The sequence below is a fragment of the Pinus tabuliformis genome, chromosome 7 (assembly GCF_031772625.1).
Source record: "Pinus tabuliformis cultivar Carrire ecotype Pingquan chromosome 7, CPIR1, whole genome shotgun sequence".
NCBI lineage: Eukaryota > Viridiplantae > Streptophyta > Pinopsida > Pinales > Pinaceae > Pinus > Pinus tabuliformis.
Window position 1 is genome coordinate 229714905 of NC_142293.1, and position 25857 is coordinate 229740761.

Here is a 25857-nt window from a genome sequence, read left to right on the forward strand (position 1 = left end):
ATCCAGGAATTACGTTATTGTTAAGAAGAGTAGTCCTGAATATGTACCACTCAGATGGCAGTCCTCCAAGAGTTGTGAGTGCCATTTCCCTATCAGGAATTACTTCCCCAATAGATAGGAGATCGTTCTTGATCATGGTGGTCCTTAAGAAATATGCTTACATACTCTCATCTTTTCCCTTCTTAATTTCCTTCAGCTTATATTTAAGAAACAAGACTTGATTTGCATCATTAACTTTAAATAAACACACCAGTCTATCGTAGATTTCCTTGGAGGTGTTCAACTCGGAAACCTAGGTCACCAAGCGCTTGTCGATAGAGACCCGGATGATCTTCCTTGCTTTGACTTCTCCCTTGGTCCATTTGTTGCTAGCAGCAGCGGATGCATTTGATGGAGGCTCAATAATCCCGCCTCTCACATGGTACAACACTTCCTGCTCTTCTAATGTTAGATCGAGAGACATCTTCCATCTGTGATAGTCAGATTTCTCATGGATTTTGTCTTCAGCAGGGAAGTGTGTTGAGGACCCCATGATTTCTTTTTAAGATAGCCTTGCCAACCTTCTCTTCGGTGATTGCTCTTGCTCTTGCTCTTGCTTCGGCTTTGTCTTCACCTCAGCTCTGATACCATGTCAAATTATGGTATGTTCTATGCTTAGAGCAGTTTACAATAGCAGGGCTAGAGTATGCAATATGGAACTAGTATCCATCTGCTTCTCCATATATATCAAGGTGTTTTCCAACCACTCTAATTGGTTGGCATATTTTTCAATGTCTGGCCTGGACTCATGCATAAAAGGGCTCAATTTAAATTTGAGTCTTAGTTTGTTTATGACTCCTAAAGGGTCACACTTCCATTTGAAACTGCTATTGAACTTCATTTCCTGTAAACCCTTCTCTGCTTCTTCTCCAGCTTCCCTATTATTGCCAATAAAAGGACCCAACTGGTTTTTTATTTTGAACTGTGTTTTCTTCCTAGTTGATAGAAAATTTACATCATTTGAATTTATAATATGCCTGATATACTCTAGTGCAAATATCCTCATGGGGAGATATTTGGGCAGCTTATAGGAAGTGAGTTGGTATCCATATATTCTAATTTCAGTGTGGTCCTGGTATAGATACCAGTCTCCTATTCTATTGTTTTTAGACAACTAGAAAACTCTCTTTATCTCATCACTGATCCTGGGTTGATTGCTACTGCTTAGCATATTAACAACTGGGTAAACAAAGGAATCAATGAACTCTTTGTAGCTGAAAACAGTGGAATATTTTTGGATCAAGGGTGTCCAAAAGATGACAGATCTAGGATGGCCTTTAGTGTCCAGCTTTTGGATGTTGACTGGAAACTTGTCTAATTGGAAATATAAGAACATGTGGAACAATACTGAAGAGTATTTGAATACTCTTTCATTTGGAAATCTAATCAATTGATCATGGATTCTATCTGCTAAGAACTGGGCAAAATTGAAAATTGCAGCAGGAGGCTTGCCTGGGCAAAAAATAGAAAGGAAAGCAAGTATAGGCTCATCTACATGCTCATCAATGGTATATCCTAGAATGCAAGAGAGCATGGTTACAATTTGTCTGGCCCTCTCAAAGAAAATGGTGGCAGAGTATGGAGGATTGTCTGTAGGAATATGAGCCTCTTCTAGGATGAAAGTCTGAAAAATTTGAGACCTCTTAGGAAGGTCCAGCTTCAAGTATAGTTCAAGTAGGTTTTCAATGGAAAATGGGGTTTCATTTGGTTTATTGACACTGCAGTGATTGTAAATAAAATCTGTTGGTTGGGAGAGACTATGGCTCTTTGGCTTGGGATATAACAGAGTTGGCATAGGTGGATGATTTCAGGGAACTGGTATACCTGTGGGAACAAGTATTTGGGCAAATTTGATTCCCATAACTGAATATCATCACTGTGGTTGAGGAATTTGTCTTTACTCCAGCAGTGGAGTTTCAATAGATGGCTAGGGGAAATTGTGTCTTTAATTTGAAAATCTCTGTCAACCAATGGGAGGTGGTCAATATCCAAGTGAGGGGTTTGCAGGGGCTTTTCATTCAAAATGCTCTGGGAAGCCATAGTTTTGTTTATTTTACTAAATTAATCACTCTCTAGCTTAAGGAGTAGGGTTAGGACCTCTGGAATAGTGTGAGAGGTGAATACAGTCTACAGGAAAGGGATTTTAGGTGCACAGTGGGTTTCTTTAGTTTGGCAAGGTTTTTTAATTAGTTCAATTAATTACCTTTTATAAACATTGTGCAGAGCTTAAGTACAGGGCCGTTTTGGTTCTTTTAAGAATACTTGGAAAATCGACAATTAGCTGTGCAGATAGGGTTCTGTGGGAGCAACGGAGGCTTTCTTAGGCTTCAATTGTCTTTGTGCTGCTTCAAATTGGAGTCTGCAGCGTCTTCTAGTTGTAACTGGGGTTAAAATAGTTGAATAGAGCTTCGGGGTTTAGAGTTGGTCGGCAGAGGTTGTTGGCAATGGAATAACAGTAAAAGGATAGAAAGGGCAGCTTTATTGGCTTTCAACCAATAGTGGTTAATTTTGGGCGCAGAATTAATGTGTGAACAGTAGGTGGTTTCATCCTACGTGGGGAGGAGGTATTATGGCTTATTGCACAGCTTTTGAGTGTAGGGTGGTATTTTTTGAGAGCACGCGATATAACGTGGGGCCGCCACATAGCAAAATGGTGATCAGAAAAACCGCGAATCTTGTGTGCTTTTGGGATATTAATAGTCGGACGATGAGAGCGCGCGATATGGGTATGGGTCGTTGCATCTGGAAGTGGGTAATCGGAGGGCTATCGCACGGTTGACTTGCGAGGGTTGAGTGGGGGAGTGGGGTCGAGTCTAATTATAATGAAATGTAATTAATTAAAAAGTAATTATGGAATTTAATTTATGCAATGGGTTAATAAAATGCGGGACCCGGGAAAAAATACACTAGGGATATAAGTTAAAAGGGTATTGGGGAGGGTTTTTCAATGGGGCCCGATACATTATTTAAACTTAGGATAAGGGGGTTTTAGTGGGTTTTCAAGGGAAAATGAGAAATTATAAGGGGAAAGGTAAAATGAAGGGGTAGGGATATTTTTACAACGAGAAATGAAGAGGGAAGGGTCCTTTGGAACCAAGAGGGGAAAAACATTAGGGAATGAAAAATAATGAAGGGGTAACAAAGGGAAATTGATAATTTATACATGTAAGGGGTTTAATGTAATGAGAGGAAATTAGTGAATGAGCTTTAGTGAATGACCTGTTAGGGTCCTATAATTATAGGAAATCTGATGATTCAGATATTATTTGTTGCTCTCATGATGAAGCTTTTGGCTTGTTGACTCGCCCCGCTTCCTCTCCATTTTGCATCATCCTTTACTCAACTTCCTACTTTATCACCCACTTTCCTTGTTAATTCATCTGAATATTACCCCAGCATAAGCCAAATACATGCTTTCAAATCATTAAGAATAGGTTTGTGTGACAAAAAGGTTATATATTACAGAGCTTTTGGTTTTAAAGCCTTGGATTTTATTGAAATTTGCATAAAAAATAAGCCCGAAAGCTTATCTCTCGCTCCATCTCCATGCGACCTGCATCCACAATACCTAAGCCTAGCACACCTAACACCATGCACAAGTGGGTAGGCTTGGGCTTATTTTGTCAAAACACAATGTAACTATGGGCTTATATAAACCATCATGAATAATATTCCTTTGTGAATGTGGGGTAAATCATATAAAGTAATATATATATATATATATATATATATATATAAAATCCCTCTTTTTACCCCTTACTTCACAAAACCCTATTAATATAAAGTTTTGGACTTTATATTAATTTCTCCCGCAAGCCTATACTACCTCTTCCCCCTGCAAAGTCAACCAATGGCCCACCCCGCACTAAGAATTAAACCCCCTTCATTTTTATTTGCCTTGAGATTCGTAAAAATAAATGAACGATTAAAATTCCATATCGCACGCTCAGCTCATCCAACACTTAACACTTCAAAAGCACGCGAGATTAGCGGTTTTCCTTGCCCGCCTTTTCGCTACGTGGCAGCACCACGTTATATTGCGTCCTCCAAAATAATACCACCCTACCACTCAAAAGTGGTGCGATAAACCATTAACTGTTTTGGTTTTAAATCTTATAAATGTTACGGGAATATAGGGTGGATTAATTTCAAGTGAAATACAGAGATATGAGAATGCGGTAATATTTCAGAGCTACGGGTGAAACCATACTTGAGGTAAAATTATATAGCTACAGCAATATGAGACTAAGGTTGTGGAATGAGATTCAAAGATAAAATGGTTTTACAGTGACACATGAAATAAAATTCACGGATGCCATGAATTTATCAAAGAAAATAAAAGGGAAAATTTCACATGAAATTAATGTACAGGTGAGCAAATATAGCATTCATGTAAATGCATTTCACAATAGAAGATTAAGGTGAAATCAATTTACAGGCATGGTGAAATCAATTTATAGGCATGGTGAAATCAATTTACAGGTGTAAAATCATGTTGCAGGTGAAAGTAAAAGAGTAAAGTGAGAATACTCTTCCAACCATACAAATAAATAAATGGTTTTGCAAAACCATCTAGGTATTCTACAAGGGTAAAAGGAATTTACATACAAATAAAATGAAATTACAGAGGAAAAAGTAATAAAAACAAAACTACACATGGTTTTGTGAATTCATGGAAAGAGAAAACAAAACCACGGATTGGAAACAACACATAGTTTTGTAGAAATTTAATTATAAATTTCATTTAAAATATTTTGGAAATATTATTCAAATATATATATTATTATATAGTTTCCAAAATATTTTGTGACATTAATGGATGATAAAACAGCAGGGCAGTCACAGGATCAGCCATCAGTGAGGGAAGTCTCAGATTATCAAGTCAGAGGATCAGCAAGCAGTTGAGTGAATTACTAAGAAAAAGAGAGATACATCTACATCTGCTAGTTCATTTGCCAACACAGCCACAAATTTGGGTCCACATCCTACCTGCTCCCACTTCCGAAGCGACAACATCTACACAACACATTCCACCAGAACTATTAATCTGTAGCACTTAGAGCTTTTTAGTTAATCTATAGTCTAAAAATGTCCTATTTGTTAGAGACAACATTTATTGTAAACAATTTGTAAATTTTGTATAAATACTTCTGCTTTTGAAGTATTAAAGGTGGATTGTTTGAGATCAAAAATATTTGTGAGTTGTTGGAGTATTGTGAGTTTTTTTTAAAGCACTGGAGCATCAATACTAAGCAAACCATTCATAGGATTCTTGTGGCTTAAATACTGGTGATGTTTTCCTTATGTTAAAGTGTTTCACTGTCATCTCTTCACTGTAATCATCTAAATTCCAATTGCAAAACAGAAATGTGATGAATAGGATTTACTTTTGAGTACCTTATTCTGGCTTCTTTTGCAATCTGTATGTTTTCTACTGAAGGCCACACTAAAGAATTCTTGACTGCTCTTTAGTTCTGCCTGATTGACTGAATGCCACACTAAATAATTCTTAATTGCTCTTTAGTTCTACTGAAGGTTTTCATTGTTCTGCCATCATCCACTTATTATTCTAAAAGATCTAGTAAATATTCCTAACTTGCCCTGAGTTTACTCTGTGAAAAATTGATGCAACCATCCAGTTTACCTCTTGACTCCATTGCCCAATAGATGCTAATTAAATTGAATACAATCAATCTTCCAAAACCCAAAACCCAAGTACAACCATAACTAGTCTAAGATTTTCAAGCAACAAAGATAAATTTTACAGAGAGAACCCTCTCTGGGACTGGAATAGCTAGATTCCCATCCCAAAGTTGGTTTGATGTTACATTCTTGTGATTTGTCCTACAACCTTCAAATTATAGGGTGATAACAGAGCACATCCGATGCTACCAAAAATCAACACATGCCACCACCTTTTGAAGGACGTACCTTGACTATATTATCCCCTTTAGAAGTAGAAACCACCTAATAGGATTATTGGTTAACCCCATTTCGAGTTTAGGAGACACTGGCACATCCCGAAGCTCATTATGGAAGGGCAAGCCATTTCCAGAAGGGAAATCGAGACCCAGAGGGAGTCGAATCAAGAACTTCCAAACGGGAAGTTGAGAGACTCAACAGGAGTCAAACAGAGGACTTCCAGTAGGGAAGTAGAGAGACTCGGAGGAGTCGAAAGAAGAGCAGCGAGATGGTCGTGAACGGGTTGAGAGATTAGGATAGGCTGGATGGAGCGTCCAACTTTGTGGCTTGGAAGGCCAGGATCTTGTCCATTCTAGACAGACATCACCTCAAGGGCTTCATCATGAAAGTGGTAGCTGTCCCAGTTGACCCGGTAGCTAATGAAAGGTACGAGGAGGCAATGGCGAAGGCTAAGTGCATCATCCTTGATGGGGTCAAGGATCATGTGGTACCGCATATTAACGAGAAGGAAATGGCAAAGGAGATGTGGGATGCCTTGAAGACATTGTACCAGCGTACTACCGTGCAGAGGAAAATGCTCCTGGAGAATTAGCAAAGGGCATACCAGATGCAAAAGGGAGAATAGATAAATGTCTTCCTTGATTGCTTGAAGGAGATCCGTGACCAACTAACTTCCATAGGGGCCACGCTGGATGAGGAATTGATGGTGAGGACCGCACTGAACGCAGTTTCCGAGGGTTCGAAGGTATTTGTCCAGAGCATACTAGGCAGGACGAGTCTTCCACATTGAGAAAAACTGTGGGCGACTCTTTTTCAAGAAGAGATTAGCCGGCTGACCAAGGCAGGGAGTAGCGGCAAAGGGGTCAGAATCAAGAAGGAGGAAGAAGAGGATGCAACTCTAACATCTGTGGGAAAACAAGAAAAGAGGAAGAAGAAGGACCTCTCCAAGGTCAAGTGCTTCCATTATGGGGAACTGGGTCATTTTGCGAACCAGTGTCCTAGGAAGAAAAGAAGGGAGAGGCTTCAGACTCAACGGCAGCGCCTGCAAAGGCGGATAAAGAAGTCGAGGAGGAGGACAATTGTGCCATGAGTGCTCATGTGCCACTTGAGAAGAAGTGGGGAGACATCGAGCTATAGTCAGGAGGACTACAGGTGATGAGGGGCAAGATTCTTGAGGTACCCAACCTCTTGGATTATACCATGCTACGGGAGCCCCGAAGAAGAGTAGTAGGACTGGCGAATGTCGGTAGAGACGAATGCGGATGAAGCAGCAGAGAGTGCTACAGTGCAGGAGTCCCTAAGCAGCGCGAGGCTAGCAGACTGCAATAGTGCGAGAGGCACGAGAGTGTTGCACCAGTGCAGGATGGCACAGAGAGGTGTGCAATGGTGCGAGATGCAGGAAGTTGTTGCAGCAGCGCAAAGGTCAGTAGAGGGAGCACTTGTTAGTAGCATAGAGGGCTTCAGCATCGGGAGTATTTCTAGCCTGACAAGGATGATAGGAGTTGGGTGGATCAGTTACTTACTTCTCAGTAACTGAGTTGCAATGCAGTAGCAGTATGCAATAGCACGATGCAACATGATGAGAGGGGATGCAGTGCAGATGCAGTGCTGGGAGGATGGACTAGCAACAACACAGATGCAGAGGGAGATGTCGTACAGATGCAGCAGTGGCAGTGGTAGGGCCATGGGTAGCAGTACACGATGCAGCATGCAAAGGATGTTGGGCGGGGAGGTCTAACATCAACACAGCGACTGGTGCCGGATAATTAGTGTGATACTCAGTGTGAAGTATTACTGGAGCATAGTCCTTGCTAAGAGGGAGTGTTGATTTGGGGTAGCATCGAATGTGCTCTAGTCATGAAAATTGGTGGAGAGGCTAAAGCACATGAGATCTCCAAGACCCAGAAATGGTTTGGACAGATTGTACCCGGTTTGGGAGGTATTAAAATAATTAATATTTTTAATGGAGTTCCTAAGTCTAAAATATTAATCGGTATTAATATAAAACTGGGTTAGAAGGTTCCAAAAGTCATGGATCAAGCCAAATCTAATCTTAGTTGTTGATTAGAGATTTAATCTCAGCTGTTGAAGGACAAACGAGAAAAGTATAAGAGGAGGCTTGAGGGTCAATTGAAGAACACACCAGAGTGATCAGTCATTCATTTCGCTAGAGCAGGGTTGCTAAGAAAAAGTGAATCAGTGATCAACAGCAAGGGGCTGTGAGTATAAGGTAGAGAGGCAGGGACAATACTGAGAGACCAACACAGAAGCGGAGAGAGCCAGAGCAGCAGCCAGTCCAGGCCACGCAGAGGCAGCGCAGAGTCCAGAGAGACTGCGTCATCCACGCAGAGGGCAGAGGGAGTGACGCAGAGGCTCCCAGAGGCTGCACAGTGCCTCAGAGGTCTAACGCAGAGAATCCTGGGACTGACGCAGGTCAGCAGGAGGCTAATGCAAAGGCCAAAAGGGTTAGCGCTGAGCTTCAGTTGAGTCGGAGAGGGTTTCGTGGAACAGGTTTTCTGAATACTTGTTTCCGACAATGTTTAAAAAACTGGAAATGATGACCGAACCGGTCCACCTACTGAATCGGGTTTCGAACCGGGATTGGTCAGGTCTAAAAGAATCGGTTTAAAAAAATACATTAAATAATTAATTTTTAATGAAAAAAACTATTTTTAAGATTTAAAACTATGATTCCAAGCCAATAGGAACAAAATATGCAAGGTTTTCTCATCTAAATACCATGTAGAGGTGAATATATCAAAATGGCATCAAGTGCAATACATATCCGCAACAAAATACATAATCAATGAGGCTCTAAATGGCCTCTAGAGTCCGAAAACAATGCTCTAAGCTATGGGGTCATTGAACTACTACAAGTCTACATATTAGTGATCAACAACATGATCACTCCTCATCATGATGAAACTCATCACCACTACTAGACAAGAGATCATCGACATGAGCTACATAAGTAATATGCCTCCGAGTTTGAGGACTCCTAAAATTCCTCTACAACTTTAGTAGTAGTAGCAAAAATAGACTTCAAAACTACAAATCATTGATCAACATGGTCACTCATGAAACTCATCATTGATTCAACGCTACTAGAAATACGTAAACATCATCAACAAGAGATACATGAACATCATCTAGCTCAAAGTCTTCAGACTTGGATTGCTCAACCTTATAAACATGATAGAAATTGAAAAGTTTTAATATGCCTAACCAATGATTTTGGTTTGAGTGAAGGGTTCATCTCCTCAACCTTATAATGTGGTAGAAAAAGATTAGCATGCCCAACAAGTTGTTTTCTTTTGAGTGAAGGGTGCATTCTTGTTAAGGCTATGGTAGAGGAGTTCAACAATCAATACCACCAACATCAACAAAGTTCAGCAATCAATGCCACCATGATCAATGTTCTTAAAGGGCTTCATGTTCTTGATCAAATGCCAATCTCATACCCTCACGCATGATAGAATCAAACGGAAACATTGCAAACCCCCAAACCATGAAATCCTGTAAAGTTAAAACCATTAAGTCTACTGAATTTTGAGTGAAATCTAAAATTCTAGTTTCTCCGTATGAAATCCAATGAGGTCGAAACCACTCTCAAACATCCTGAGTCATTTCATGGTAATGTTAAAAATTTAAGAATTTAACATTACCATATATTGCCAACATTATTAGGGTTTAGATGTGTTAGGAAAATGAGAGGGTAAGCATGTTTTTCTTGGAGGGACTATTTTTGGAGGTAAACAACCCCAAATTTCCCTCAAAACAGCTTCAAAACTAACAAAAATGCATTTTGTGGGGGTTATAGTTGCCCTGGCAATATACCGGCCAGTTTAGGACAAAACCGGCCAGTTTGACCACAAACCGACCTGTTTCATCCTAAACCGGCCAATTAGGACCGGTTAGGGCAAAAAAAGGCGAAATGAGGAGGTAAACCGGGTTTTTAAGTCATTTTGACCTGGTGGGCTTGCTAACCGGCCGGTTTGACCGGTTACCGGTTTAGACCGGCCAGTTTTTGAAACACTGGTCTTCGGAGATAGATGTATTGCTGCTATATATTTTTCTCTATCAGGTGGGCCAATTTAGGCACCCAATTGTACTCTAATAAACTGCATAATAATAAAATCCTCTGAATAGATGCATTGGTTTCCCCCATTGGGTTTTTCCGGGGACATTGGTCCAAAAGTAACGGTGTCACTTGTGTGCTTGTTTTCTTTCAGTTGATGATCTGTAGTTGTTGATATTGTACTTGTGTTTATTTTCAGTATTTACATGGTAAATAACTTGTTAAGTAATTAAACAAGTAGGAAGAAATAAACCAGATAGTACAGGAAGAATTTCTAACGAGTTAAACTTAGTAATTCCAACACATAGAGGCATGCAAGGATAGCTGAAGTAGAATTTTATATGGTTGAAGCAGTCATAGTACATGATAAAAAGGAAGTAGCTCATGGCATCTTCATTAGAAGCATAAAAGGATAACTAGAGTAGCAATTTGAACGAAAGAAAGTCATCTAGCAAAATAACCAGATACGAGATCATCACACCGCATCATCATTAGAAAGAAGCATTTGCAGAATGAGGATCATCAAGATCCTCCATTGGAATCTTTGTTAGAAGATTCACCTCTACTTAGAAGAAGCAAGTGTCTCGCAAATAGTCTACATTCCATCTAGTATAGGATCCACAGTTTAGAAGGATGATGGTATGATGACAAAGAAGTACAACATGACAATTTAGTTGAAGCATTTTCATCTTCAAGCAAGGAAAGGAAGTTTCCAAAGGAAGACTAGGTGACCGCATAAAGGAAGAGGTATGCATATATTTGATATTAGAAATCATGTCATCACATAGCTGCAGAGAGAATGGTTAGGCTGTTTTATCTCATAAGCATGATGAAACAAAAAGGAACTCTTCCTTCTATATGATGCATGAAGGCATGAATACAATGTCCCTTGAACTCTTCTACATAATGACATGATATGACCTCATGAAGAATATTAGGTGGTTGGGCAACTATGGTTTCTATGATGAAGGAACTATGTATAGAATATCTTAAGGAAGTAATATGTGAAGAAAGGTGAAAGAAGAGCTCGTGAAAGATGTATCTATAGTCACGTGAATTAAGATAAGTGATCAACATATGATAACAAGAAGGATTAGCTATGACATCTCCATGGAGAAGGTATGAAGACCCTGATATGTATGTGGGAGATGGAGAACCTTGGTAATGTATTTCTTGGAGATGGATTCATACAAGTATGTGAAATGATGTTGATGTTGCAAGAAGAAGATGTCATGAAAAAGGGCCATCATAAAGAGGTAATATTGATTTGATGTTCATTTTTTATTTTTAAAAGAAAGCATCTGGTTGGGTTGTAACAGGGCTACCAAAAGAGGGTTGTAGAAGTTCATCTACAACTAAGATTGGATGGAAGATCCTAATAGAATCATGACTTGGAAGAGGTAGCAGTATGAAGGATAGCCAAATGATGACAAGTAGGTCACTTACTGATGAAGACTAGAATGACATGACTGTAGGAATTTACAGGGTAAGTTCCTCAGAAAGAATACCAAAAGGACACCGCTCACAACTAGATCACAGATCAATACACCAGTATTTTTGACGTGGTTAAAACCCTCAAAGAAGGAAACAGTCCACGGCCTGTCCCAACGTGGGTACTACAGGCAATTTATTAATCAAAGAATGAAAATTTACATAAGCTTCTCTCATGCACGGATTACCCGAACAATGACCCTCCATGCGCTTTAAATAGAACTCATGGACCAATCGGGTGTCAAGCCACGGATCAAGTGTCGGTAATACCGAGGAGAGAATGAACCGTCGGATCACTACATATCGTGACCGTCGGATTGTAAGTTACAAAATGTACAACGGTAAAGAAACACACTTTACCTAACTCTATACTAGACCAAGTTGAACTTAACTATTTCCTATGTGTCGGAATATCCTAACATCCCCCCTTAAGAACAACTTGGGATAGGATTGAAGGATTTACAAATATGACACAATAGGAGAAGGAAGGAGGCACTAGAGCCTATCCCCCCTTAGTGACAACTTCCTGAACTCCAAGCATATATCGAAGTTTAGTGAACTTCGCCTCTGTGAGAGCCTTTGTGAAGATGTCTGCAACCTGATCATCTGTTGAACAATATTGCACTTCAAGAACATGGTCATGAATGAGCTTTCTGATGAAGTGCATGTGTAGTTCAATGTGTTTGCTGCGCTGATGCTGGACTGGATCTTTGCATAGCTGAATGGCACTTTGATTATCACACCAAAGTGTGGTTGGATGCTGCTGCTCAAAGCCAAACTCTGATAGGATCTGACGAAGCCACAAGGCTTCCTTACTAGCTTCCACGGCACCACGATACTCTGCTTCTGCTGACGAAAGAGAAATGGCAGCCTGTTTCTTACAAGCCCATGTAATAGGTCCTGAACCAAGAGTGAAGACATAACCGGCAGTAGACTTCCGATCATCAGGGTCACCAGCCCAATCAGAATCAGTGAAACCAACTAACAGAGGAGCTGCTTTGGCACTGTAATGAATCCCAAACTGTACTGTACCTCGAACATAACGAAGTATTCTTTTAGCTGCTTTCCAATGACTTTCACGGGGGTTTTGCATAAAACGAGCAACAAGGCCAACAGCAAAGGAAAGATCAGGACGAGTATGGGTTAAATACAAGAGTTTTCCTACAAGTTGACGGTATAAGGTAGCATCAACTTCAGGAGAAGTACAAGAGACTGAAAGTTTGACTCCAGACTGAAAGGGAGAAGGGGCTGGCTTACAGTCTTCCATGTGAAAATGACGAAGAATATCACAAGCATACTTGGACTGGGAAAGGAAAATACCCTCCTTGGATTGCAAGACTTGAAGACCGAGAAAATAGTGTAAGTGTCCTAAGTCTGTCATTTCAAATTTCTTTTTAAGGCTGGACTTCACATGGTTTATAAGGTTGGGATCACTACCAGTAAGAATAAGATCATCAACATAAAGAACAAGGATGATAAGAGAGTTGCCCACTTTCTTGGTGTAGACAGTATTGTCAGAATGACACCTAGAAAAGCCAGATTCTAAAAGAAAGCTATCCATTTTGGCATACCAAGCCCGAGGAGCTTGCTTGAGGCCATAAAGGGATTTCTTAAGTCGACAAACAAGGCTGGAGTCTGTTTGTATGAAGCCAATGGGTTGTTCCATATAGATTTCTTCCTGCAAGTCCCCATGCAAGAAGGCAGATTTAACATCCATCTGATGGACTTCCCATTTTAAAGAGGCAGCAAGGGAAAGAACAAGGCGGATAGAGTTCATTTTGGCAACAGGGGAGAAGGTTTCAGTGTAGTCAATGCCTTCAACCTGTGAAAAGCCCTTAGCAACGAGACGAGCTTTATGTTTATCAACTTTCCCATCTGGTCCATACTTGGTTCTGTAAACCCATTTACATCTAACAAGTTTGCGTCCCTTTGGTAGAGGAACAAGATCCCATGTATCATTTGTCATCAATGAATGATATTCTTCATTCATAGCTGCTTCCCAATGTGGATGGCCTGAAGCTTCTGCAAAAGTGTCAGGATCATGATTTACTGGAGCTTGAGCCAGTAAAGAAGAGGCTCTTTCAAACTGAGAACGTGTACGTCGCTGATCTGTAGGATCACCTGCTGCATCCCGAGTAGCACGGACCCATCTTGGAAGTTGAGGATCCTGAGAAGGTGGGGGAGGATTATCATCCTCGCTTTCATCATCTGAAGAAGAAATGTTTTCAAAAGTAGAAGAGATAGGAAGAGGTGGCACATCCGCCGGACTAGGCTCGCAGGCCGATTTATTTTCATCAAATTTTACATCTCTTCTAATGATAACATTTTTGGACTTAAATGGAATAAGTCTATAACCTTTTACATCTTCAGAATATCCAACAAAAGTACATTTCTCACTCTTAGGTTCTAAAGCTTTATGCTTTTCATCTGGAATATGGGCCCATGCTTCACTTCCAAACACACGAAAGTGACTTACATCTGGTTTAATGGAACTCCAAGCTTCTTCTGGAGTGATATTCTCTAGAACCTTAGTAGGAGTGCGATTGATTATATAATTTGCACAATTAATTGCTTCGGCCCAAAAACTAAGACTGAGTCCTTTAGATTGCAGCATACAATTAGCCATTTCCTTTAAGGTGCGATTTTTCCTTTCAGCTACACCATTTTGTTGTGGAGTGTATGGAACAGTATGTTGCATTTGAATTCCATTTTCGGTGCAAAAGTTGATGAATGTGTTTTTAACATATTCTCCACCATTATCAGTTCTTAGCTTAAGAATTTGATGTCCAGATTGTTTTTCAACAAAGGCTTTGAAGGCCAAAAATGTGTTAAATACTTCGCTCTTGAGTTTTAAGAAGTATACCCAAGTGCGTCTGGAGAAATCATCAATGAAAGTTAAGAAGTACTTGCAGCCAGAGAATGAAGCAACAGGAAGAGGACCACATAAATCACTGTGCACAAGCTGTAAAGGGGCTGAGGCGTGCCAAGAGGCACGTTTGTCAAAACTGTCCCGATGATGTTTTCCGAGTACACATCCGGAACAAACACCATCTCTGCAAGATACCATAGGAAGACCTGTCACCATATTTTCTTTACATAGATGCTGAAGGGAGCGATAGTTTAAGTGACCAAATCGCTCATGCCAAAGTTTGCTCACTTCATCATTATGAGCAACAAATACTGAGGGAAGATTTGATGACCCAAAGTTGTGAAACTTATACAACCTTGTGGAATCATCAGCAAGACCAGTAGCTAGAATCTGTTTAGGATCTTTTAGATCCTTGATTACAACATCATGAGGTGAAAATTCAACAATTTTACCTTCACCTGAATGAGTTATCTGATAGACAGATAGAAGGTTGCAGGATAAGGTTGGAACACATAATACATCATTAAACTGACCATTGTCTAGATGAACAGTTCCAGTCCCTACAACATTAAGAGATCTATCATCACCAACATATATATTTTTGGTGTTACAATCATTTAAAGAAGAAAACATGGCTTGGTTTTTGGCCATGTGATAAGAGGCTCCAGAATCAATGAGCCACTCATGAGAATGAGAAGAAGAAGAAGATACATTTAATGCATAACCAGACTGAGATGATTGACAACGACATGCAGAAAGTGCCATTCCGGAAGTTGAAGTTGAAGTAGGCTCCACATGGATGTTATGTTTCTTCATTGCGGCTTCCAAGGCTTCCATCTTCTTAAAGCATTTAGATTCTAAGTGGCCATCTCGATTACAAAAGTTACAATGTCTATCAGTCTTCTTCCATTTGTTTTTATTGGTCTTATCATTTTGCTGAAATGATCTTTCATTTTGAGGCTGAGTTGGTTTAGGACCATTCTTTTGAGGATATGACTTCTTAGGATTCTTTGAATTTGGTTGCTGCTGGGCGGCTAACGCTTTCGTGGAAGAGTTTCCAAGATTAAGAAGACCAAGGTGTAAGAGTTTTTCTTGTTCTCTTATTAAGGAATCACAAAAGGAGTCAAAGGAAGGGGCGTTGTAGTCTTTTCCTTGACAAATGAAAGCTTCCCTTGTAGAATGGAAAGTGGAAACAAATACAGAGTAGGCTGGTCCCAACTTAGTAAGGATGGAATAAATAAGGTTACCATCTTCTTTCTTAACTTTAACACCTTCCAAGAGATATCTAAGGGTCTTGAATTTGGACAAGAAATCTTCAATGCAAGAAAAATTATTAGGATCCAAAGTAAGCAACTCATTTTCAAGTTGATGGGCTCTAATTTCATTTTTAATCCCAAAAACTTTAGCGAGTTTTTCTAATGCTTCATGAGGAGTCTCAAGTTCTGCAATGTGGAATCTAAGATCAGGAGAAATAGACATCCCTATCAAACCACGTGCTTGATCTTGTCTATTTTCCCATTTTGCAGCCTTGTCTTCATCTTTTGGTTTCTTCTCTTGGTCTGTGGCTATTCTGAAGAGACCTTTACTTCTAAGTAAATCTTCCATGTAGGCTACCCATTGGAAGTAGTTAGTGCTGTCAAGAATGACTTGGCATGGACTTTCCATTTTTTTTAAAAACTGAAGCTGAAGATGCTGAAAGTAAGTGTTCCAATGGATAGATCTCGAAAAAATAGGCGGTTTTAAAAAAAACGGCTCTGAAAAAGGCTTCCGGATGAAGAAGTTATGGCTTTTTGAAAAAAAATTGTTGACGTTGCCGGCAAAGTGCGCGAATGTGCGGGAATGAAAAAAATCCGCCCCCACAAAATGGAGACTTGAACCCAAGACCTCTACTCTCTTAAAATAGCTTTGAACCAATTGATCTATACAAAAAATTTGAGAGAGAGAGAGAGAGAGGGGGGAGGGCCTTGGTTTGCGTGCTTGCCTTGAGAAATCTCTTTTTCCCTACAAAACACAAAACACAAAACCCAACACGAATATGCAAAGAAAAACGAACCTTGCGGCTCGAAGTTAGCTTTAGCCAAAAAACTAGAAATTTAAAAAAAAAAATCTCAAAGTTAGCTTTAGCCGAAAAACTAAATATTTTTCTCAATGTTTCTGATTTTCCGAGATCACACTAAGGTGCAGGGAAAAGAGCATACGCATGAGAAAAATCCTTCCTTTCTGTTTCTGATTTGCCCAGATCGCACAGAGTCGCAGGGCAAAGAGCATACGCAGAAATGAAAGGTATAGATCCGGCTAAAAAAAAAGGCTAAATAAACCGAAACCGAAATAAGCAGAGAGAAAATAACAGTAAACTGCAAAAAACACTGTATACCTCCCGATCTAAAAAATGACGCAGCTAGGGCTACCGGAAACCTTTTCGCGTGAAACGAAAGGGGTTCCTCACTGGAACAGATGCTCCGAACGCAACAGAGCAGTCCTCTCGGCCCGAAAGCAGTCAGAAACAGCAGATCTAGGAACGACAGCCGCATGCAGTTCTACCGGCTTCAGATTTGGATCACCAACGGACGCGGCCCTCAAATAGCTCTGATACCATGTAGGAATTTACAGGGTAAGTTCCTCAAAAAGAATACCAAAAGGACACCGCTCACAACCAGATCACAGATCAATACACCAATATTTTTGACGTGGTTAAAACCCTCAAAGAGGGAAACAGTCCACGGCCTGTCCCAACGTGGGTACTACAGGCAATTTATTAATCAAAGAATGAAAATTTACATAAGCTTCTCTCATGCACGGATTACCCGAACAATGACCCTCCATGCGTTTTAAATAGAACTCATGGACCAATCGGGTGTCAAGCCACGGATCAAGTGTCGGTAATACCGAGGAGAGAATGAACCGTCAGATCACTACATATCGTGACCGTCGGATTGTAAGTTACAAAATGTACAATGGTAAAGAAACACACTTTACCTAACTCTATACTAGACCAAGTTGAACTTAACTATTTCCTATGTGTCGGAATATCCTAACAATGACTATTGGTTCAACACTATGTTTTGTTGAAGGGAAGTGATGGAAAAGATGCCCGATGTCCTACGAAGAAGTTTTGGAAGAAGATGGCTCCATAATGAAGACGTGGAAGTTCATCCATGACATAATGATGCAAAAAGGAGGAGCTCTACAAGCAGTTGATAGTACCATGATCTCCACGGAAGAGAAGGTAGTTGTTGTTGATAACAAGTCCCTAGTTAAGAGGGAACATGGGTATATTCCTTTTATGGGAATCAATAGATCCTCCCTAGTTGAGAGGGAGAGAGATACATCATTCTTGTCTTCATGTCATGAAGAAAGAATGGAGGATTGGGTAAGCATCTGAATTTTGATACTCTTTGAGGATGAGGTAGTGCATCCAATAAGTAAGAGTAATCGAAGAGGAAATTCCATGAGGATGTGTAAATCTAAGATGGGAATGATCCTAGAAGGACATAACTTGTGAACATCCGGATGGGGTATGTTCCTTGAGAGACAATGATGAAGGTGTCTATAAATCATTGGTCTCCCCAGCATTGTGCTCTATTATTGTGGAGAGATAGAGTTGTTAGTCAAGGCCTTGCTATATGACAATGCTGGTTGATATGATGAGATGCACAGATATAAGTTGAAAATATGCTTATGAGATAGCTTACCAATCTAACTCTTCTTATGAGAATGTCCATGTACCATGTATGTATTATGAATACCTCCCTAGTTAAGAGGGAGCGTTGAAATATTTAACTAGGTTCGATCTTCATAATGTCTTATGTAATCATGATTTTATGTATTTGATGTAAAGAGAAAAAGAAAATTTATTATTATTATTTTGTACCATGGGTTTCATGCTGAATATCATTTTATTTATAGGTCAAGCACCCATTGAGTGCTTCTAGGGCATTGTCATAAAGTCTAGGAGTCAAAGAGTTATTGTCATATGTAAAAGACCCTATTGGGCATTTTGTATCAAGTCAAGAGAATTTATTGTAAGTTAAAAGGTGCCATAGTCCTCCTCTAAGACCAAGTCAGCCTACAAAGAGACAAGTTGGCCTCATTAGGGTTGTTCGAATCACAAGAAGCCTATATATAAGGAAGAACACGACCTCATTAGGAGATATCTAAGATCATCCAAGAAGCTCGTGGAAGAACAAGAAAGAGAGCGAGTAGAGGAGAAAGAAGAGAAGAAAGATTGAAATCTCTCACATGTGCAAAGAGTTAGGGCATCAAGTGCTACAGCAAAACAAAAATTTCAGACCTCCAAATAAGGCGAATTTTGGTGCCATAAGTATCAAGTCTGCTGAATTGCCAAGAAGAAAGAAGCAATCCAAGCGCAAGAGAGAGAAGGAAAAAGTCATCATATTTTCCTCACACATGCAAATTAGGGTTTCTGCAGTATAGGCCAAAATTGTAGTCCTTAAGCAATAGCTGAAATTTTGGAGAAAAGGCTGAAATCTGAAGTATGAAGTAGTTTGACTTGGGTTGGTTTTGTGAAAGACAAGTTAATCAAAGGAAAAGTTGACTTGGTCTTGGAGGGGTCTTTATCAAGGGTCTTATGTATTGGAATTTGTCATTTGAAGATTTTATAAGAAGAGAAGAATCCTTGTGGGTTTTATCATAATTCAGACAACCGCCTGTGACTTCACCTTACCTCAGATCTCTAAAGCAGAGGCTCGGAATTACATGTGATCAGCCTCTTCGAGGCACAATTTTGGAGCTCGGAACAGTGTGAAGACCTCACCTCAGACTTCAGTTCGGATTGTGGCTGCAATACCTTGGACCTACAGTGGAGAATTGCAGAGTTTGGACAAGGATTTGAACTATAGTCTCGGTCCTGTAGAAGCTAGTAGAGGAATAACAATTACAGTTAGCTTGGCTCATCACTAAGGCTCGGTCAATCTCTTGGTGAAGGTTCAGACTTAACCTTCAAGATCTATGTGTACAACCATCCCATTCTAGCTCAAACTTCGGGACAAGGGTAAGCACAACTATGGAAGAGCTACAATACTTCAGACCTCAGTCTTGTAGGAGCTCGGTTCTGTGACATCCTTGATAATCACAACATCTCGGTGCAGTGATTATAACTTCAGACTATTGTGTGAAGGATTAAACCTTGGACCTGTGGCACTTGGTAGGCAATTTGGCATCTCTTGAGAGTAGACTATTGGTCATTTGTTGAAGCAGCCTAGTGACCTTTTGAGAGCAAAACTAGTTGAAACATCCTTGTCTACAACTGGTGCGCTATAGAAGGGTGTTTTTGGAAGCACTATTAAAGGCATTTTTTAGAAACATTGTTGAAGCACTAGAGCTGTGACCAAGCATTATTCAAAGACCTCCTTGAGAAGTTATATAGCAATCTTTAAAGAACCATTGAAGCCATCCCTTGGTTGAAAACCTAGTGAAGCATCTTGGTGCAGACTTCTTGGTGGAAATTTTGATATACATCTTGAAGCAGATTTGGAGTCGTCTTGGGATATCCTTGAGCATACCTTGAAGCATTATAGAAGTTGATCTTGGAAGTATTATTGGAGACCATGATGCATTGAAGACATCATGAGGTAACCTTGAAAATTTTGTTTGGGTAACATGAAGAGTTGTGGAGACACCTTCTAAGAAGACAAAAGTTGTCATTGATGAGGTAAGTACTTTGAAGAACAATTGAGGGCATTGTTGAAGGTGAAGATATTGTCAGGGCTGGTTGCAAAAGATATTGTGAGCCTTGAAGTACCATTGAATCCATCTTGACGAATTGAAGTAGATGGTTGGAGCCCTAGAGGATAGGAGTCCTCAAGAAGACCAGGTTGGAGCTTGTGCCAGTGGAGAGGGTTGGAACCCTAAAGGTTGGTGCCTCATAAAGACAAGGTTGGAGCCATGGGAAGATAGGGTTGTAGCCCTAGAGGTTGGAGCCTCGTGAAGTCCAGTCAGTGCTTTGCAAAGTACAGGTTGGAGCCTGGTGGATTGGAGATTGGTGTCTTCATCTAGGGTTGGAGCCTTAATTATTATCGTAGTTGATTTATTGTAAAGAAGAGGATTAGAGTCCTTGTTATTTCTGATTAATAAAAGTATTTATTCTATTGTTGATTTTGTGTTTATCTAAGTGATCTTAACTGGTTAAGTAACAATTGGAAAAGAAATATTGATTCAACCGCCCCCCCGTCTTAGTATTTCCAACAACCCACTTGGGTGGGTAACACTGTCCTAACAAATTATCTTGTGCATTTTATTGATTTTGAATTAAAATTTCCCCATACAGTAGTGACCAAATCCAGATTCAAAGTTAAATAAACTCCGTGTATTTCACAGGAAAACCTTCAATCACCGACGGAAGACCCTCAGTGGTTGGAAAAGCACAAATTTGAAGTGACAAAGAACTTTAGCGAGGTGACATTAGTTTATAATCCCATAGTTATCCAGACCCCTCTTTGGTTTCCTATTAGGAATTTCCAGGTGATAATACATTTAATTTGACTTTTTCAATACAATCCTAGCATTCGGAAGGCCCAAGAATATTTCCCGATGGTCTATGCATGAGAGACAAATGTGACCACAGCTAGACCCCCCCCACCCTTGCACTGAGCAGATAAGCTTTCCCCAGCCAAGACTTTTGATTCCCACAAGTAGAAATGGACACAAGCCATGAATCAAACTCACTCTAGTATCACTTGTGACGTACCTTATTTGTCACAAAATGCCACAGACATTCATAAGAAAAATCACAAGGCCACATAGTGCAAAAGGATAAATAAATATCTACTACATGTCATCAATACAAGAGATGATGATATGTAGTCAAGAAGAATGACATTTATATAGTACATAAGAGACAAGACTAATTTAAAGGACATGACTTTTCACAATAATTATTAACATATTTTAAGTGCATTGCATAGATCTTCATTTCCGGTTGCCCATGTGATTTCACACTTCAATTCCTCTGCCTTTCTCTAATTCTACATCCCATGTGCCACATTCTTATGATTTTGTGCCCATGATGAATTAATCCTCATCGTGCCTCCACAAATACTCTGATGTCAGGGTTTCACATTTCCAAACACCACTTCACTGGCTCTAATACCATATAAACATTGAACATACAATTACACAATAACATTGCAGAGAGAGAAGTGATACCTGATATATCAATCAAAGTATAATGAATGCATCCAATCTGATGTCTCGTTAGACAGACATAAGTGGGTGGCAACCACCATACATAACCAAAAGATCATGAGGCTTAATTAAGATCACTTAAGTCACTTTACTTAATTAAGACCAGTAGCACAAACGCACTAAGTATAATACATTAACATGTGATGATTGGAAAACATACACTCAATCGTATGGCTCTTTTATGACCCTATCCCTTCTCCAGATATATAGCAAGTGGTGTAAGACCTAATCTTGGTACTTTAGAGCATTTTTACTCATACCTCTGGAACATTTTAAGACCTTCAATCTGGTACAACATTGTTGATAGATAAGCTCCAAACAGTTAATATACAGTCTCGTTAAGCTTCCATATGTTTACCAAATTCAAATAACAATCAAAATTATCATCATTTATGCATTGATTAAACATCAGCAACAGCATATTGTTTTTGTAGCCTTTTGATCCCCTTAGAGCTTCTAATACAAAATGTCTTATATAGAATAGCTACTTACTGCATTTGCATCAACCTAAGACATAAAAGCCTAAACAAAATAGATGCATATAGGTAAAGTGTCTACAATCCTCTTTTGCTAAATGAAAGTAGGAGGTAAGATGCCAATTTAATACCTTCTAAAGTTAACATGAACCTTCAGGATATTAACTCAAGGAAAAAAAAAATGCAACTACATAAAAACTAGAAGCATGACAGTACCTCCTTTGCTTTAAGGAAATTGCCAAAGTTCACAAAGACATGGATAAGTGCCATATATACATATTTTGATGATGGGATACCCGATCTTTGAAGTTCTTCATAGTACTGCAAACAAATAATTTGTCAGCTTACACTTTTCTCAAAGCAGGGACAAAAGAAAATATCTAGAAATGAAAACTAAGTTCAAGAATATCCAACTAAGTTTTCCTTACTCAGAAATTGACATTTTACTCCAACAAAATACAACTACAGCCATGCAAATAAAATAAATATTCAACCATCTAAAAACATTCAGATCTCTTCAGGGAAAACTGTATAGAGGGAGGAGTGGAGAAAATAGAAATGCCAATGTGCTCGAAGAATAGTTGGTTTCAGAATATTGCTTGACAAATCACTTGTTGAATAATTATTCCTCAAAAAATCATAACATATACCCAATCAGATAAGCTTGACTCTGAATTTAAATTAATGTCTAGAATATCATTAAAGACAACATGCTCTGCTAAGTCTTATAAATCAAATTTCTTAGACAAGTCTCTCTAAGAAATTATGAAACTATTTGTTTGGTGGCTAAATCAATGTTATCAAAAAGCAAACCAGACAATCCTAAAAACTGGAACTGGCACAAAATATGAAACAAAACCAATGGACCAAAAAATATATGAAATATTCAAATTTGATTAAAAAAATATATATTCATATACATCATATAAATTCAACGCTTTAAACACCAAATTGTAAAATTTTCTCATGTATAGGGCATTGTAAGGGTGAAAATTAATATAGGAAAATGGTACTAAGTGCAATACATATTCTGAGCCAAAATATATTAATATTGAAGCTCTAAATAACCTGCAAAATCCAAAAATAAGTACAATGAAAATAAATTAGATAGTCATTCATATCTATATCCTCTACATTATTTGCATGAGTATGCACAATATCTTAACCCAATGCCCATGAAGGCCCTGTTACTGCACAGATTAGCAACCTTGCAAAGGTCCAACAAGATGCTAGAATGGCACCAGACAGGAGAAGTGCCCACTGTTACCTCAACAAGGGTCCCCGCTCTTTAGGCCAACTCCTAAAATGCCATGGGAGGCTTCCCTATAGAATCAAAACATTCCACCACAAGGTTAATAGATCAGTGCCTATAAATATCTATTGGCTGATAGAGTCTAGGAGTTAGTTAAAAGTTAAGATGATTGCAAACCTGAAAATGATAATGTAAAAAAGTAAACTGCAGACCAGCAATTAGAACACTCAAAAATACAATGAAATAAGCCTTGTGAATGCACCAAAATTGAATGTAAGACAGCCCTTACCAATTAGGAATTGATTACCGTTGATTGTACCTTTGTATATGGCTGTAATTGATACTTTATGTTTGTTTCTCTGGACTTGTAAGCCTGATTTCCTACTTAAAGGACAGGAGCTGTGACCTAACGCCCACTTCAGGGCCACCAAAGGACCTAAGAACGTGTAAATAAAACTTGGCTATGGGTTGAAGGAGTTAGTACTCTGAAATACATTTCCAATGAAACTACAAGCACCTCAAAACACTGAGTACCTCAGAAGATATGGAAATCTCAAAAATACTGGTGCCACCAAAGGACCTAAGAACGTGTAAATAAAACTTGGCTATGGGTTGAAGGAGTTAGTACTCTGAAATACATTTCCAATGAAACTACAAGCACCTCAAAACACTGAGTACCTCAGAAGATATGGAAATCTCAAAAATACTAAGTTTTGGAGTCAAATCCCAACTAGGGTCAAAACCCAAATTTAACTCCTTGCCAATGTTAAATCGCAGCAAGCTTGAGACTTATGCCTCAAATAATATTCAATTCACTTCTAGAAGAAAAGAAAATGAAAGGATGTGATAGATATACCCTTTAGGGCAAAATTCCCCTTGAAAAGGGCTTCTTTAGCTTGTCACAAGTGGCTGGAACTTCTCGTTGCAGAACTGCAAACCCTAGGACAGTAGCTTGTTTTGATGAAATAAACGCTTATTTGCACACTCAAAGCTACTACCTTTCTTGGGGCAATTGATTAAGTCAAGTATAGCAGAATCCAAGTGCCAAACTAATGAAAAATGAGAAATTAAGCACAAGCTAGTAATTTTCTTTGTTTTTATTTGATTTTCTGATTTTTTGTTTTCTAAATATATATGAAACAGAAATTGAAAAGAAAAAATTGAATTTTGAGAGTTTTGTGATGAAATGAAAATATGGCTTACCTTTTAGCACACTAATTACCTACTGATGCCGATATGTGATCACAACCCTCCCTAAATCAGGCCTTGAAAATATAGAACAAAATGCAAATATGGAGAGCTTGCACTAAACGCCTCCACACTTTGTTTGAGATTCCTTCCGGTGCCAAAATTCAGCTAGGAGTAGCTCATTCGATGGAACACCTCCAGCCAATGGATCAACTATGAGACTAGAGTGATTTAATCCTTTAAGGAGGAACCCCCTGTTGACCACTCTGTGTCAGCTACCCTATAGCAGTGTGTTGCCGCTGTTCATTTGTGTAGCTTGGGAGGTACTCCAAGCCCTAAGGTTCAGGGTTTGGAGGACAAAGCATCACAAGGGAAGCTTGTGGGCTTGGAACCGAAGTGTGGGGTTTTGGCACCCATCGATATTTGGGACAAAACGATGATGGATTTATGACATGTGATGGATGAGGATGATAGTGCTTGGAAAGATGATTCCAATGCAACAAAAATCGTCTGAATCCGAGTTGTCATTAGAGAGATATTGATTTTTGAAGTTGACAAATTAATTATTGGCTGTCAAGTAGGCCGACTTGATGTAAAAGAGAGCCAATAGATGTGTCACTTCAAATGAAACGTTGAGCCTTAAAAGCCTATAAATTGAGGATGATTTGAGGCTATTTGAGGCATCCAAGTGTGACAATACATCACCAAGAGAAGCTCTGAAATTTCGTGGAGGAAGCCGCAGCAGAAGGAGCCAAGGAGCAGTGTGGAGGAGCCAACGACAAAGTGGGTATTTTCTGTGGTATGACCGAAGTGCTGTAGGTGAAAGCGTGGAGGTCTTAAGGCTGTTTTGAGACGTGATAAGGGCTGTCTTGGGTGTGGATTGCTGGGCAGATAAGGCCGCAGATCTGGAGGGCAAAACAGAGCTGTTTGGAGGCTGTTTGGTGGAGTTTTGGAGAGGGGCGAAGGCTACAGCAGCTGCTGTGCTAAGCCGCATGCCATAGCCAGTAGCAAGGCTACTTCTTGGTGCTGTGTTTGGGGTTAAACAAGGCCAAAAGAGCAGCGTAGGTGTGGAGGACCTCTTCCTCCGAGAACCCTAGTCTTTAGAGGGATGTTTTGTTGACTGCGTGGAGGAGAAGGGCTGAAGGTTGATGCCCTAACCAGTGATGCAGTGACAGCAGTGCAGCAAGGTGAACAGAAGTGTTTTGGGAGGTGTATTGGGTCAAGGTGTGACGAGTTTGGATCATGTTTTGAGCAGCCTACTGAAGCCAAGTGTATGACCTTCTGAGGTGGTGAAGCATCACACTAGGAGCATATTCAGCAGAGATGAGATTGGGTGTCA

General features: G+C 39.5%; 1 protein-coding gene across 2 annotated transcripts in view; it reads right to left on the bottom strand.

Moving 5' to 3' along the window:
- LOC149246690 (pentatricopeptide repeat-containing protein At4g21880, mitochondrial-like) overlaps nt 1-25857 on the bottom strand; it is a 474640-nt gene that overhangs the window by 68087 nt on the left and 380696 nt on the right. For both annotated transcript variants that reach the window (XM_089457999.1, XM_089457998.1), the window contains exon 10: nt 22295-22399. In XM_089457999.1, coding sequence (XP_089314125.1) covers nt 22295-22399 — 105 coding nt within the window. The remainder of the gene's footprint in view (nt 1-22294; nt 22400-25857) is intronic.